Below are 16,552 nucleotides of genomic sequence, written 5' to 3'. Positions count from 1 at the left end.
TGGCAGCTTTCATACAGAAGCCTGGCAGCCAACCTTTTGCCAGGTTGTTTGGATACCTTACTTTTTTTTTCTGCCTAATCCTTCATTGGCTACCCTGCCCTTCTCTAGGCTCACAGCATCGGCTAACTTAAACAGATCCAAACAATGTATCAGAAGTCAGTTGAAGGTGCTTGATACTAGCCCGGAGCCATTTCAGTAAGCTACAAAAGTGAACAAGAGTCCAGACTTCTAACTTACCCTTTTCATCCTCAAACCCAACTTTAGCTTATTGCAACCTGGGAGAGAATTATGCCCCTCCAATAAATGCATATTAAAATATGAAAATTAATTTGAAAGCTTACAGCTGAATCTAGCCCTTATTGTACACACTCTTACCAAAGGTGGCTACACAGAAGTTCCTGAGACACCAGTTACTTTCAAGTGGTCCCTCCTGAGAAGCACAAACCTTTCTAATTTCTCAAGGCTCACAGCTCCTTGCAGTCACATCATGTTCTTGGAAACTGCAAAGCTGTAAAAACGTACATTTTTTGCCAGAAGTTCCACACACACATGTTACGGATTGCATGGTTAGGCTGCACTCCTGCTGTAGTCTGGCTCCTTATTCAGTTATCCATGACAAAGATAAGCTTTTTGCTTAATAATTCAACATGATGATGGCAACCACCAGGCTGATAGTCTCTTCCCTTCTCAGGCCTTGACTAACGAAGTTTAAGATTTAGATTGGTGCTGTCAAACAAGTGTAATTGCATAACACTTAAAGTATGATTTCTCCAACACAAGCAACTGCAAGTAGCAAGCTGTGTAGAAATCCTATTAACATTTTTGCTCTTGGCTTATCTGAGAACATAGTGTGAAACGTCCATAAAACTGTAAAACCCTGCCTAGCCAGCAGAAGTGCACTGGTACAATAAATATGCAATCATACATGCCCCAGAAATCTCTCAGATCATAAGAACATGCTCCTTCTCCCCCTTCACCAAACAGTCAAATCACACCTTTAGACTAGTAATGCTTTTTGCCACAAACCCTTCAGAGAACCAGCCTGTCCAAGAGGTACTTAAAAGCTGACAATAGACATTGAGCCAGTTACGTAGCTTATCCAAGCAGACAAGCCCATAACGAAGACAAGCCCATATTATTCATCTACATTTCTCACCCACTGCAGAATTTTGCTGAGCCCACCTAAACTTACAAAAATAAGACCTAACATAGGAGTGCTAATGGCACACTAACAGATTGCTGGTATAAAATACTCTTGCACACTGATGCAGCAGTTCACTATTACTGGGTGTCTCTCATTCGAAAACACAGAATAAGTTGTGTTGTTTTCTCTGCAGCATCAAACAAGATACATTACCTATTCCTTTACAGTCCAGCATTTTACCAGTCACCCATCCAGCCGTGTAGTGCTTGAAGTGTCCTATTCCAGATGGAGTTTGGCTGCTACTTGCCCATACGCTACATGGCACACCCAGCTGGGCAGCATCAATTCCTGCAGTGCTTCCAAACTGATTCGGAGCAATGGTTGTCACTAGCAAAGGGACCTTGAACTGCATTCTGCCAGGGCTGCAAACTGGTCAAACTCAAGACGTGGGGCTCGAATATTTCTGCACTGCTCTTAATCTCATTTAAGAGATAAGAGGGAGAATCCTGCAACTGTGCATGCAATGAACCAGGAGCAATTCACTAACAAACCAACTGCACTGACTGGCTTACTTTTTTATAATATAATGCAGATAATACACCTACCTTTAAAGTATTATGACCACTGAAGTTCCCATTATATTAATAAGTACTCTGAGATTTTATCCGATTGATATGTCCTCAAATGACTTTTAATGCTGCTTGAGCCGAGTAAAGCCTGTTAAGAGACATTTGCTCCTGGTCCAAGTCAGACTAGGACAGTAAGTTAAATGAAACTGTTAGCCTAGAGAGATACTGCTGTCACACAAACCAACAGACAGTCATAAAACACTAATCACTCCAAAACCGGAGGAAGGCAAAGAAAAGGGTCAAGAAAGTTTGTCCAGAGATGATTGCCCACAAAGAGATAAAGCTTTCAAAGATTTCTAGGTCCTAGAAGAACTTGAGCATACCCCCTTCCATCAGATCAGACTTTGGACAGGAGACATCACTTTTCACCTCTGGGTGACATTATAGGCAATCTATATTTGCTTTTTTACAACCTACACAGGTTCAGATCAGAAAAGTACTGATCTCAGATCATAAAAGTACTAATCTCTCAAGATTTCCAAGCAGTATTCATCTATTTATGCATGATCTAGTTGTATCCCAGTCCATTCCACACAAAGGTAAGTTTTCCTAAGCATCAGCATGCTTGGATAAGCTCATCTCCAGGCTCCTCACTTGTATTTCACAGTGAAGTAAGTATAGCAAGTTAAACCATTTATTTTACTGAAGTATATGAGTGGACAAAACTGGAAAGACATATCTAGATGAACACAAAGTCAGGCAGACATTCTTCCTGATTCTGGTACAGCCGATGTGATGGAAACTACAGGGGGAGGGAAGAAGTGCAGTGGGTCTGAAGGATCAAAATTTGAAGGATGTGTCTTCAAGGAAATTGAGCTTCAGGTCTAAAAGTTGGGGGGGGGGGGCGGCGGGGGAGAGAAGGGAAAGGGGTTTTGTTGGGGTTTTTTATTTGGTTTTATGTGTTTTGGTTGTTTTGTTTGGGTTGGTTTGTTTGTTGTTTTTTTTTTTTTTAAAGAAAGCACACCTCCACTGCTTTTAGTGAGCAGCTGGTCCAGAACTGCACTGCACTGTTTCTACAAGTTGCCTCCTCACAGTATTTGACCTGGAACTGAACATCACTGCTGTCGTGGTTTAACCCCACTCAGCAGCTAAGCACCACGCAGCTGCTCCCTCACTCCCCACCCCCCTCCCACTGGGATGGGGAGGAGAATCGGGAAAAAAGGTAAAACTCGTGGGTTGAGATAGGAACAGTTTAATAAGTAAAATATAATACTAACAATAATAATGAAATATAATAATAATAATAGTTGTAATGAAAAGGAATATAACAAAAAAAAGGGGGGGGGGGGGGGAAAAAAAACCCCAGTGATGAACAATGCAATTGCTCACCACCCGCTGACCAATGCCCGAGCAGCAATCTAGCCCTCCTGGCCAACTCCCCCCTGTTTATATACTAAGCATGATGTTCCATGGTATGGAATACCCCTTTGGCTAGTTCAGGTCAGCTGCCCCGGCTCTGCTCCCTCCCAGCTTCTTGCACACCTGCTTGCTGGCAGAGCATGGGAAACTGAAAAAATCCTTGACTTAAGATAAGCACTACTTAGCAACAACTAAAACATCAGTGTGTTATCAACATTATTCTCACACTAAATCCAAAACACAGCACTGTACCAGCTACTAAGAAGAGAATTAATTCTATCCCAGCTGAAACCAGGACAACTGCAAACCCTAAGAATAAAGCTTTGCACTGCTAAGTGAAGTCTAAGTTTAGCATCATTCCCTATTGCACAAGCTAACCCATCACACACCCCATTTCACAACTGTAAACATCAAACAAAAAATAAATATATTTGCAGCCACTCTCAGTACTGGTCATGCTCCAGTCTGAGTTTAATGGATCAGTTCTGTTCAATGGATTAGCCTGGTAAACTTTTCAAACTTTATGCTTAAGGATTGGTCTAGCTGATACCCAGCAGGTTACTGTTAGATCAGGTTTGGCACATCATAGCTCAGCCACCAGCACAGAAACCGCTCAGAATAATTCAGAGCTTAAACAGCTATTAATAATGCAATTCAAAATTTTTCAGTTTGCATTGCCAGATAAAAACTGGATCAGGATATTGAAGAGGGGAAAGTCCAAGCACTGAATTGCATACTGCTATTTCCTAGTTGTCAATCCCCAAGTGTGCACTTTAGCTAGGGAGCTGTGATATGGCCTTATTATTAATGAGCCATCACACCCCTCAGAAATGCTGCTGCCACCACCCTGCATGAGGGGGAAACAAGACCTCTATAGTGACATTGCTATGGAACAGGCAGACTACAGAAGTTTAGTTATTTTACTTGATGCTCGCTTTGTCCTTGACTTAATCAGGTCTCCCTCCCAAAGAGCTTAAAAAGTCTTCTCAGCTCCTCTTGACACAGAGGTCTTCCTTTGACTTCTGTATCCCTCTTCCCATTCCATATTTTAACTTTTGAGAAAGATACTTCTTGAATAGGAAAGTACTTTCATTGGGGATGGGAGGGAAGTACATTTCTGTGATTCACCAAGGTGAAGTTTGCTCCTGAATTGTAAATAAGAAACAGAAGCATATTAAAGACTTCACGTACCAGTGTGCTGGAACAGAATTAAAGATGACTGTAAATTTATTCCAGTAAAGCTCTCCCTTTCACCGTTTACTCCAAAAACACTCCCTCGCCACTGCAGGAAGCACTCAACAGGTTGCTCTGCAGATTCCACTGACACTTGAGTTGCTTTCCTTCTTATACAATCTCCAAAAACCTTTCACGCCAAAAAAGCTGCTCAGCGACAGGCATGCAGGTCAACCAAAACCATTCAGCTTCAGAGCATTAATTCCAACAGTTTTCACTTCCTACTGTTTAGAAATATGCAGAAACTAATTCTCCCTGCTCACTGCTGCTCTTGTCAACCATAGCACTCATGTTCATCTGCAATCCACACAGAAAGGTATCAAAGCAGGATGCCGCAAATACTCTTTAAGGGTGGCATAAGTTTCCCAATTAAAGATTCAGTGTCTGTGATTTATCATAGAATGGTTTGGGTTGGAAGGGACCTTTAAAGGTCATCTAAGTCCAACCGCCCTGCAATGCGCAGGGACATCTTCAACTACTTCAGGTTGCTCAGAGCCCCGTCCAACCTGACCTTGAACATTTGCAGGGATGGGGCATCCACCACCTCTCTGGGCAACCTGTTCCAGTGTTTCACCACTCTCATCATAAAAAATTTCTTCCTTATATCTAGTATGAAAATACCCTCTTTTAGTTTAAAACCACTACCCCTCATCCTATCACTACAGGCCCTACTAAAAAGTCTGTCCCCATCTTTCTTGTAAGCCTTGTTTGACTATTGAAAGGCCGCAATACGGTCTCCACGGAGCCTTCTCTTCTCCACACTGAACCACCCCAACTCTCTCAGCCTCCATCCCTCTGGTCATTTTCGTGGCCCTCCTCTGGACCTGCTCTAACAGGTCCATCCCTTTCCTGTGCTGAGGGCTCCAGAGCTGGACACAGTATTCCAGGTGGGGTCTCACCAGAGCAGAGTAGAAGGGCAGAATCACCTCCCTCAACCTGCTGGCCACGCTTCTTTTGATGCGGCCCAGGATACGGTTGGCTTTCTGGGCTGTGAGAGCACATTGCCGGCTCATGTCCAGCTTTTCATCCACCAGTACCCCCAAGTCCTTCTCCACAGGGCTGCTCTCAATCCCTTCATCCCCCAGCCTGTATTGATAGGGGGGTTATCCCAACCCAGAACAATTTGCAGGAACAAATTATACATTTAATAGCATGAACAACTTGCAGCTCAGAAGCTGGTGTTTTAAGCAATGCACCCAGAGAGGTGCATTAGGCAAAAGGCTCACCTACCATCCCAGCTCTCAGAGCACCAACTGCCTTTCCTGCAGAACTACTGGATTGTTAAAACCAAGCCTTCACAACCATGATTTGTGGGGAAACATACTGAACAAGTACCCCCACAGACACTCCAGCAACGCCATCAAACTTCTTTACAGAAGCGCTCTGTACTGTCTAACCAACCTAACCAGCAGGCAGTTTGTGCGGCACTGCACATGGCAGCAGTGTCCTGCGACATATGCAGCGTCTCTGTGGCAGTTGTTACATGCCTGGTGAGCTTCTGGTTTTTATCTCCCAGTTTTGATGGGAAACACAACTAAATAAGTTTATGTTGAACGGTAGCACTGGTTGCTGGAACTGAGTAATAAAGGATGCACTTGCAGTAGACTTATTTCTCTGAACAAATTAACTGTTGGAGACAATGCAATCCAAAACTGAGTTCTACACCTAACATTAAATACTCAGAGATTCCTCCAGAAAAGAAAAAACATAGTTGACTGAGTATTTAAAGATTAAGATGAAGGGCAGGAAAGCAGGACTTGTTCGCATCTAGAAATCAAGTTCTTATTAAAAAAACAGACATTCAGACACTGCATTTTACTTTTCCAAAGATATTTACTACTACCTGCTTAGTGTTCACACTCATTCTGCTAGACTGAGTAGAGTGCTAACATGTTTTCTAGCAAGGCACTGAACCCAGACAGGACCATTATTTAGACTGATCTGCAGTCCTGGCAGAGCATCAAGATCAGTATACAAAGCTCAAGGAGCAGTTCTCAAGATACAGGCAGGTCTCACTGCTGTACCTCAGCATTTGCTAGAAGTGCATTAAGAAATGCAAATGTATTTCAGAAAAGGCTAGTATTTAAGACTGATTCCTAGAAACAGTTATTTACATGGTACAGCGACTGTTTCTTCCTTCCTCAGAGTCTTCAGATGAGGAGGTTTAAAGTGGGTGCCAGAACACATCTTTACTGCAGTTAAGGATTGATTTATTGGAGAAAACAACAGTAAAGCTTTGAAGTCTTCCCCTCCTTCCAAATTACTGCACTTAAATCATATGACAGTAGTAACCACCTAGAAGCCGCAGTAGAGTTTTTAGCAGTTAAGCCAACCTCTATGGAGCACAGGATCGCCCCCACACACATCCTTAACTTGGGTTTGAGGTGTGTGTCCCCAGCCCAAGCTTGGGGCTGAGGTCCTCACGCACCCTGGAGCACGAGCTGGTGGGGAAGATAGCGTGCAGGGGTCCAAACATGGCCTGAGACCTGGGAGAAGCAGGGAGCCAGTAGTGCATGAGCCACTGCTTGGCAGGCAGCAGCACAATCCCAGCTTGCCATTTCAGACACATCACCAGGCCTTCTTCAGATGTCCAGACAGTTATCTCTTTGGGATCCTCTGCAGTAACTTCTGCTCCCTGCTTCTTCAAGTGACTCCGGAGGTAGTGACAAACCACACAGCAATGCTCTGAATACAGCGGATGGACACATCCAGGATGCATCCCTTGCTCGAGAGCCCATACGCTACCTACTTGTGGCACTATAGCTGTGCAGCACCTGAAGAGTCTGCCTAGGCAGTGAACACAAAGGGCTGTCACAACCCAGAGGACAAGGTGGTAAAACAAATACCTGCCAGGCAGGCACCAGGGCGGTCCTGGAAGAAGAGAAAGACAAGAACTCACTGCAGGTGATCTTTTTACTCAAGATCAAATACCCTCTAAAAAAAAGTTTTGGAGCACAACGCTGCAAGTGGCTTGTCAAGGAGATGAAACACACAGCATGAATGGTGCTTTTAAGAGCTTATGGCTCCAAGCAAAGCACGTTGCAGTAAAACGGCCTGTTTTCCTTCTGCCAAGACAGCGACATCTGGCAACAGGAAAGTCAATATATAAATAAGGCTCCTTCCCCACCCTGTGCACTAGGCTGGTACTACTCCTAATGCTCCTCATCCCTGAACACACGTCAGCTGCTCAGCAAGCCTCTTCAGGGACTGCCTAGCACAGATTTGAGTGGTGCTATGGAAACAGCATGCAGCAGTGTGTGATCCACTCATGCGGACTGAAGCCTGTCTATGTTCAGGCATAAAACTAAGCTTTGCAAACAGTAATCCAAGTGCACAGAAGAGTCAGCAGGTTAGTTAAAAACAGCGATTGATTTGGGGGCTTCTGCTCTGCCTTCAGCCTGCTTCTGAAGGCTCCTCAGATGTAGGCAAAACACTTCTGAGCTGTGCTGAAGGGATTTGTCTTCTACAGAGCAATACAGCGACTAGAAAGCAAGACGCACTTCAGCCAGTGTGAGCTGTGCCCATTTCGTACCCCCAACCTTTCTTCTGGGTGGGAAATACTGGTTCTCTACTTACAGGACAGCTTCCTTAAAGATGCTTATAGGCAAGTCCTTGTACAGCTCCACTCCGGGGAGCCTGTGTGAGGAAAAGCAGGGGACATACCAGGACCCTAGACTACCCTGCAGAGACTACAGGGGACCAGAAGATGTAAGTTTAGAGAAATGGCCTTCTTCAAAGGCAGCCTTCCTGCCAGCAGCTGCAAATGTCCACTATTATATGAGTATTGCTTGGGACTGGACTGCTGTAGAGCACTGCAATGAACATCAGACAGCAGTGACTCGAGTGGAAGCATCAGAGGGGTTTCTTTTAAATTTTGCTATCCTGACTTTCTAATGCCATGATGTGATACCCGTTTAGGTAGAGAACAGTCGAAGAGAGAGGGGTGAGGAGGATTGCTTTTTGCTCACCTTAGGACTCCTGCTAGTAGTTTAATTAAAGTACTTTACAAAAAAGTAAACAAAGCAAAACAGACATGAGCAACACCCCCAATGCTGACAGCTGAACATGCAGTTTTGCCATGCTAAAGAGCAGCTAAGAAGCATTACTTACAAAACTTCTTTTTCAACGTTTTTGAGGTTTTTCTCATGAACCGAGATCACTGCCAAGCATGGGCTCTGATCCTAGAGAAGCACAGGGGAAGCACCTGACTGAAAACACCATCTCCAGCCCAGGTTGCCCCCCTTGGCACATCTTTTCATCTATATCCCAGGATTCGGGGGCTCTGATGAAACTCCACTCCCCTCTAGCTGCTAGAGAAGGGAAAGCAAAACAGGAAAAAAACCTGCTATTCTGCCTCTGCCAGCCTCTCCCACCACCCCCAGCAAACTGCAGCTGCTCACGAGCCTCTTTGTAACCCCACAATACCATATTGCCATTGCTAGTAACTGGCCATAATCTTTGAACCAAGTTCGCAAGGCCTCAGGACTAGAGGCTCGTCAGGCTTGCTGTCTGAACTCTTCTTGATTTGCCTGCAGCTTTGTTTTACTTGGTGTATCTCAGAAAGCAGAGACACTGGATGTGACAGTACGGGCGTGGTATGATAAGTAATAGGGCACATGGGTGACATGGGAGATCCCATGGCTGTAAGAAAGTAATCAATCGCCAATGGAGATCTGCAGCTGGACAAAACTATTTTAGAGGTAACAAAGAGAGCAAAGAAATAATATTTAATGTACATAAAAGGCACTCTATATAATAGATTTTGAAATAACATGGAGCTTGCAGAGCAATGAAAGAAAGAGCAAATGTGTAAAAAGCAAACATAACAGAAGGACCCCAGTGGATCCTACAGTGATGAAGAAGCAGCCATCAACACCCTATTCCTCCCAGCAAAGGAGTCACAATACTGACAACTTGCTATAATACCCCTACCGCCACCAAAATGACACTACCAGCCTCAGAAGCCAGGGGAAGGATGAGAATAACACCAGGAAAAGGTATAGAAACTAAGTGCATACAGTGTTACCTTTATTATTACTAAGACTTCACGTGCATAAACAGTCTTTTTCTGTAATAAGATCTAAACTAATAATCATTCTTGAATTAGATCGTTAAAATTTCAATTACACTAAAAATAAATTATTGGCTTTCTTTTATATATATATATGCACACACACATACAAAGCATGCATCCTCTTTGCCCATGAAGTTTTTAAGCATAGCACACATTTGTTGTGCTGCTGGTAGGCTACAAGCAGGAGAGGGGCAGTTCAGAAGCCTGCCACTCCGAACCATGTGTGGCACAGCATGTTCCTACAGACCTCAGTTCTGCAGAAATTAACAGAGCATCCCAGGCTCAGCCAAGGCAGTGTATACATTTGCTGGAGCACTCCACTGTCAGTAAGCATCCGAGGACACTTATTGCTCTGCTCTCACAGTCTGCAATACAGAAGTCAGCTTGTGAAACAGGAAAGCTGCGTCTTTCAGTGACAGCACGCACACCACAATAGCAGCGCTGGTTTCTCACTAGATAGCATCAGTCCACCCCTTTCTGTTTGGGAGCAAGTAATAGCACAATGAGCGTTTTTCCGCACACCAGCATTTGCTGGCAGCCAGTATACTCCCCGCTGCACTGCTCCCCTGGGGGCAACTGGCTGCAGACTCATGCAGACGATTGCCACCACTTGTAGCTGCAATAGCAGAAAAATCCATACAGCTGTCTACACCTCTGCCAGAGGTAAGTGTTTTCATAGCATGGCAACCATACTCAACATCAGTTACCCTAGTTCATGGTATCACTCTGCCAAACTGCCAAAGCCAACACAGAGCTACATGTTCTTTCAGCTCCCTTAACCAGAGGCAGAGGAGAAGTAGGAAGACGAGCAAAAGGAAATGATAGCAGTGACATTGAACCTTCAGGAGAGATCCAGATTAGAAAAAGTTAGGGGTAGCTGGTCTGTTACCGCAGCCCTTTTCAAAAGGGAAGGCTTGCGGTTGAAAGCCCACCCTCCACTACAAGGTTTGAGTGAAGGCTCCCAATCTCTCTGGCTAATACAGACCCAAATATGAGGGACTTTGAAGATGCTCGCTACCTTTAAGAGGAGAGAAAGCTGTCTCTCTGGAGTCTTAAATTGAAGCTGACGCAGAGTGACGGTTTTGGCTGAACAAGAGTATTTCAATTTAGTGCTTAATCTCACTTAATGCTTGCTTTCCCTTTCAGTCACCCTTTGTTTGACATTTTTCTGCTTACTCACTGCAGGATATTAAAAGGACAAGGGTAAACACCTCCTTTCCTCCATATAACAAATCTCAAATCAGAAGTGCCCATATTACAAAGACTCTAATGAAGCCAACAGCGGGGTCATCATCATCCTACCTGGAGGTAAGCTTCTCTTAAAAACATGAAAAACCCCACACCCATCAGATGTCTGCTGCACAGGGTTCAGCAACGAACACTGTTGTTCCTTCCTGTTAAACTAAGAATGGAGTTGTTTGGGTTTTTTTCTTTTGAAAGCTGGTCAAGAAAACATTGGCTTTCAAGAAGACTCCCTGCACTGTATCTGCTGCCATGGAAACGTCACTTTTTGAAGAGATAAAGCTGATATGCTCCCTTACCTGCAGTAACGTCCAGCACCCTCAGGAATCAGCAATCCACAAACACCTCACTGATTTTATGTGACAAATCTAGTCCCTTGACTTCACACAAGACTTCTCTGTACTGGCTGAAGAGCTCCCTCCCCTTGAAAATTGTCTGGACCCCTTCCCATTAAAGGAGCAAACGGTTGTGAAGAAAGAGGACAAAGCCTACCTAGCACCCCCAGCCTTTACAACACTCAGGGCAGCCAAAGCAGCTTTCAGGGTGCCCTCACCCAGCAGGGTCAGTGCACGGCAAAAAGCATCAGAAGCCCCAACACCCATTTCCCTCGCCACCCAGCTCCTCCCAGGACTATGCTGAGAGCTGTCTCATGAAGCAGAGGCTGTTAGTCAAGGGCTACTGTATTTAGCAGCTGTAGAAGACAAGGGAAAAAAAATGCAGTACAAGATAAACACAGGAGCAAGAAAACGAATACAAAAAAATTCCCAAGGCAGACTAGTGCAGTACATGGTTATTGCCAGTCCCTGCAGATGGAAGGGGCCATGCTCAGAAGTCCCCAGGCACAGCTGAAAGCAGCTCAATAGCACTCGCGCCCAGGCCAGCTTTAGGAGAGGTGTTAACATATGGCAGCCAACTTCAGCCATAAAAATCAGCTGTTCCCACTTTACCCACAAAGCACGCAGATCAAGCAGAGCAAGGCGCTTGCCCAGCCTGTGCCAGCGCAGTTCTTAAACCAGAGCCGAGATGCAGTGCTTTGTTTTGAGCCAGCAAGGTCAGACCGAGCCTCCGAGGTCTCCCGTTGCTTAGATGGGCATTTGCAGTGGGAGAAAGGGGAACCCATGGGCTGTTTCACAGGGCTTCAAAGTGTGGGAAACTGGAACAAACAGGACTTGCATCAATTTCATGGCATTGGGATTTTAAAAGCCCCGAGCAGTTACAGCTTAGCCTCGTTGGAGTTTCAAAGGAAGCAGATCCTTAGCTAAGCTTTCCCTACCCGGAAAGGTCTGAGAGCAGGCTTTACTCTGGCTGAGTAAAGGATTGTCTTGACTGCATGTGACAGCGCTGGTTATAGGCAACAGGGACAGAAGATCCATGCATACCACAAGCAACAGACTCTTTCCACTGTTAGAGAGTCAGGCAGGCTCCCTCCTCCTGAAGCGGGTGTGAGCATGAATGAAGAGTTCAAGTTACCCTTCAACGCCCAAGCGTTGGAGAGGGCAGGAACAGCTGACACTGCTCCAGGCTCCGGCTGCCCACCCCGTGCCGATGCACGGGCAGCGGCTTGTGCATCAGCTGCTCCAGCATCCCTCCAACACAGTGCACCGATCCCCTGCATTTCAGTACCTCATTCATGCATTGGCTGAGAGGGGAGGATAGCAGTGCCATTAAATAACTCACATAACGCCACCCTGTCAAGCCAGGACCTTCAGCCTGAGTCAGAACAATGAGATCCCCCCCACATGCACCACCCCCCACCCCCCGAGTTTTTCACGCAAGAGAGGGGAAGACTTGCTGCTGTTCAAGCGACCTATTGATGTAACTGTTCTGCTATTTTTTTCCTCTTTCATCTTCAAGTCACTGCAACAGACACTCAGTTTAGTGAAATCATTCTTCCTTTGCAGTTCCGACAACGGCTTTTCACTCTTATTTACTTACAAGTGTTTGATTTCACAATTGCACATTAAGGAAAAAAAAATTCTTACCTACTGTACTGCAAGTACCTAGTGATAAAGAAAACAAATAAAGCAGTAAAAAAAGGTGCAGCTTCGTCCATTGGGACAATGGGGGAAATCTTGTCCTACTGCCAGCAACAAGTTCTTTCTGCACAAAAGGAAGATTAAAGTCCATTTTGTCAGCCCCAGAAATGCAAGTCAAGGCTCTAGGAAAAGAAAAGCTTACATACTCTCTCAAGAAATCACGTGTAGTGTTTTGGGACTCCTAAGTCCCACAAAGCCAGACGATTTTGAAAGACACCAGGTTACGTAAGCAAAGAGCTGCTGAAGCATAAGAGAACTCCCCTAAACACAACATTGGAGGTGCAGTATTACTAGATAACTGTTTGTGCCGTGCTGCACGTCTTCATGAAACTGCTCAGTGGCACGGTCTCCTCATTCAGAGCACATCACTTCTACTGTTGGGGAGGCTTCATCCTATCTTTGTGAATCTTTGTGAAAACACAACTGCAGTTATTAGCCCATTCACCAACTGAGTCCACAGAGTAAAAGACCAGATTTTTGTTCATGGCACCTTAATGCAAAGCAATAGAACAAGGGACTCCTCATCTCAGGAGAATATTATATCCATTTGGCTTGAGCCGACACTACTGCTTTGGTGCTTGTAATCACAGAGCAAGAGACCCCAAGCGCTTGCAGCCCAAGCTTTCCAAAGCAGTTGCAGTGCACCGAGCACCACGTAGAGGCATACAGCCAGGCCAAACATCCCTTCGCTGAAAACAAAGACACTTCAAGCAAAAAATTGCTCAATGGTTCTAATGCTGCTGATAGTAGGCTAGTAAAAACTGTTCAAGGACTGCTGCCATACCTGATCACTCAAGAGAGAGGGAAAACTTAAACATATTATACACCTGGAGTGTTAGCCTTGTCTAATTTAGCTGCAGTCTTAAGTATAATCTAGATTTTCTTCCCACCTCGTAATTTTCACTAGCTGAGAAAGCTGTCATCATAACAAGGAAAAGTGCAACCTCTGACTCACACTTTTAAACAAATTAATTTCTGGTTAGAGGAGGCAATCCAGGATGTTTAAGCCAGCCCCAGAGACAGGACCTGGCAGCCTGGATTTTAGCCAAGTACGTGGCTTTGGTGAGTAATACTGTATCATCAAGCACAATTTCCAATGCAAGCACTCCAGTTTTCCAGGGAAATGGGTCTTTGAAGGCTAACTAGCAGGGTATTAGAAGCCATTAATTGAACAGGCACAAGTGTGCTGGCTATTCTAGATTTTCCCACTGTACCTGCAGGTGTTCACCTCACCCCCCTCCCCCCCAAAAAATAGCATAATCACCTTCAAAAAGAAAGCAGAGGAAGAAGGTGTTGCACCATGTTTGCTCCATACCAGTCACTTACGTCACGCTAGATACACTATTCTGATATACAACCTGAGGCACAGTACCCTCTTCATACAAAGCAGTATTTATACAAAAATGAGTTCAATAGCAAAACAAGCCTCTAGAAAGCTTTGTCAGCGTTGTCACTAAAGCTTTTCAAAAGATCACAGTATTTTAGTCTCCTTTTCCATTAGAAGTTGTTCAAGACCCTGCAGTTGCAATAAAGGTGTTTGCCTTTTAATAGGCTCAAACACAAAGAAAAAACTTCAGGACAAATACTGAAATCTGTGTTAACACTCCTGCAGTTGGAATTAAAATCCTGATCGAACTGACAGTTGTGCTGTTTTCTGGCTGAACGGTTCTGTTTGTCAGTCCCCAACAATAGGGTTTGGGGGTTTGTTTTCTTTTTTTTTTTTTTTTTTTAATTTCTGTATACACTGAAGATAGACACAGGACTTCAGAATGGCTGAAGGAACCTCCCTGAGGAGGTTTAGCCCCTCACCAGATTATCTTCTGCTCTGGCAAGGATAACTTGCCCTTTTCTCTACATACAGAGAAACTCAGAAGTCATTGCTAATTGTACCACTGAACCAGCTCACCTGGCAGAGCAGAGAGCTTGACCGCACAGAGTCAGGGGTTACACTCCCAGCACCTCGCGTGCCTCCAACACCGCTGCCGCCACAAGTGAACGCTTCCTACGATCCCAAGCACGCTCAGCAGGAAAACGCTGAATGAAACCCGACCATGGGCGCAGACGCTGAGCTGGGCCGAGCAGCCCTACCAGCTTACTCAAACAAAGTAGCTTATTGACCCCGGCCTTCCTTACTCTGTCAGGTGGAAAACAGCTGGCATATAGTTCAGTACACCACCATATAAAAGACACTGACTGATGCATGGATCAGTAGGATATACGCAATATACCTTTGTGTGAGAAGCTTTTATAGCAAGAGATCCTGCTTTGCCCACATTCAGGTCAGCCCCCATCGAGGCACCAACTATTCGCTTGGGCGGCAGCATTCCCAAGGTTTTATTGGTTTTGAATAAACCACAAAGTTTTAAGGAGAGCGTTGCAACCGCAGCAGCTAGGACAACGGTCTTTCCCCAGGCAAAACGCACACTGGTGAAGCACCATCTTGGGTCTTCCGCAGCTGACAGACCCAGGCAGGCGACCGCCTGGAGGTGCCACCCCTGCTACTGCTCAGGAGCCGAGGGGCAGCTGCCAAAATGGAGCTGCCAGCTGCTAGGCAGCCCTGGGATGGCGAAAATTAAGAGGGAATAAACCACACAAACAGTGCTGGTTAATCAAAAGTTACACACTCCTAAAACGGAAGCAGTCTACTTTTACTCCTGGGTGAAACCAGAAAGTTTGTTCTCCCCGCTAAGCCCGGCGGGAAGGCCGGGATTTACTGTCCGTGCCCGCCGCCCGGGGAGTGGCGGCACCCACTGAGTGAGGGGGAAGGCGGGGCGGGACGGCAGCCGCCCCGGGCTCCGCCGCCCGCCCCGGCGCGAAGCCAGCACCCGCCCCCCGGTTCCGCATTTTCCGAGCCGACGGCGCGACGGGAGGCGCAGCCTTGCGACAGGCCGGGGGGACCCTCTCCCGCACCGGCCCCGGGCTCCAGCGGAGCCAGCTCAGCCGGGCGCGCTCAGCTCTCGCAGCGGACCGCCTCACGCCCGCCACGGGAGTTACCTCGTGAGAGGATTTCCCCCCGCCCCGTCCAGCCCCGGGGGCGCGGAGGGCGACACAGGGGGCGCCGACCCAGGCCCGCCGCGGGCTGGCTGGGCTGGGCTGGGCAGGGCAGGTCCGGGCCGAGCGTGCCGGCGGCGGAAGGGCTGCGAGAGGAACGGCCGTCCCCCCGCCGCACGGCAGCGCCAGGCACCGCCACCCGCCGCGCGGGGTCGCCTGAGGCGCGGCGGCAGCCCCACTCCCCCGCTCTCACCTTGGTCCCTCGGGGGCTCCATGGCGGACCCGGCGCCGGTCCCGGCTCTCCCCGCCTCGGCTCGGCTCGGCAACCGCCGCCTCCCCCCGCCGGCTGCTGGTTGGCAGCGGAGGCACCGCCCGCGCTCGCGGGGGCGGGGCCGCCGCACGTCAGTCAGCGGCCCGCCCCGCCCCGCCCAGGTGAGGGCAGCCGGTGGGGCGCGGCCTGGCCCGACCCCCGCGGCCGGGGCGGGGCGGGCCCCCGCTCGGTCCCGCTCCCGGTCCCGCTCCCGGTCCTGGGTCTGGCAGCCACTGCGACCCGGCACGGTTTGCGTGCTGCAACGTTGAAGCGATCAGAACCGGCCGAGCGAACCCGTAGTGTATCGCGTCTTCCCGTTACGTGACCGCAGCGCTTTTAATCCGGTACTAGGAGTCCTAAAGCTGGACTTAAGGGCTTGTCCCACCACAGCCCCCGTTTCTCCAGCCGCAGTGCTTTCCCCTCGGTCGAGCCTTTACCTATTGTATTTTTCACTCCAGGGCAGCGCCTGGCTCTCTGCAGTGCTTTTTCCCCTCGGGCGGTGTGCAACCAGTGCAATACTGCCATTTGCGTTTG

At 47.1% G+C, this 16,552-nt stretch overlaps 1 protein-coding gene across 1 annotated transcript in view; it reads right to left on the bottom strand.

Moving 5' to 3' along the window:
• Window positions 1–16,016, bottom strand: part of TPD52 (tumor protein D52) — a 134,121-nt gene extending 118,105 nt beyond the window's left edge. The window contains exon 1 of the mRNA XM_050891958.1: window positions 15,962–16,016. Within this exon, the coding sequence (XP_050747915.1) occupies window positions 15,962–15,983 (22 nt within the window). The 5' untranslated portion in view covers window positions 15,984–16,016. The remainder of the gene's footprint in view (window positions 1–15,961) is intronic.
• Between the last annotated feature and the right edge of the window lie 536 nt (window positions 16,017–16,552).

Source organism: Gymnogyps californianus, chromosome 2 (genome assembly GCF_018139145.2).
Source record: "Gymnogyps californianus isolate 813 chromosome 2, ASM1813914v2, whole genome shotgun sequence".
Lineage (NCBI taxonomy): Eukaryota > Metazoa > Chordata > Aves > Accipitriformes > Cathartidae > Gymnogyps > Gymnogyps californianus.
Note: the sequence above shows the minus strand (reverse complement) of the source record. Positions and strands in the feature narration are given on the sequence as shown.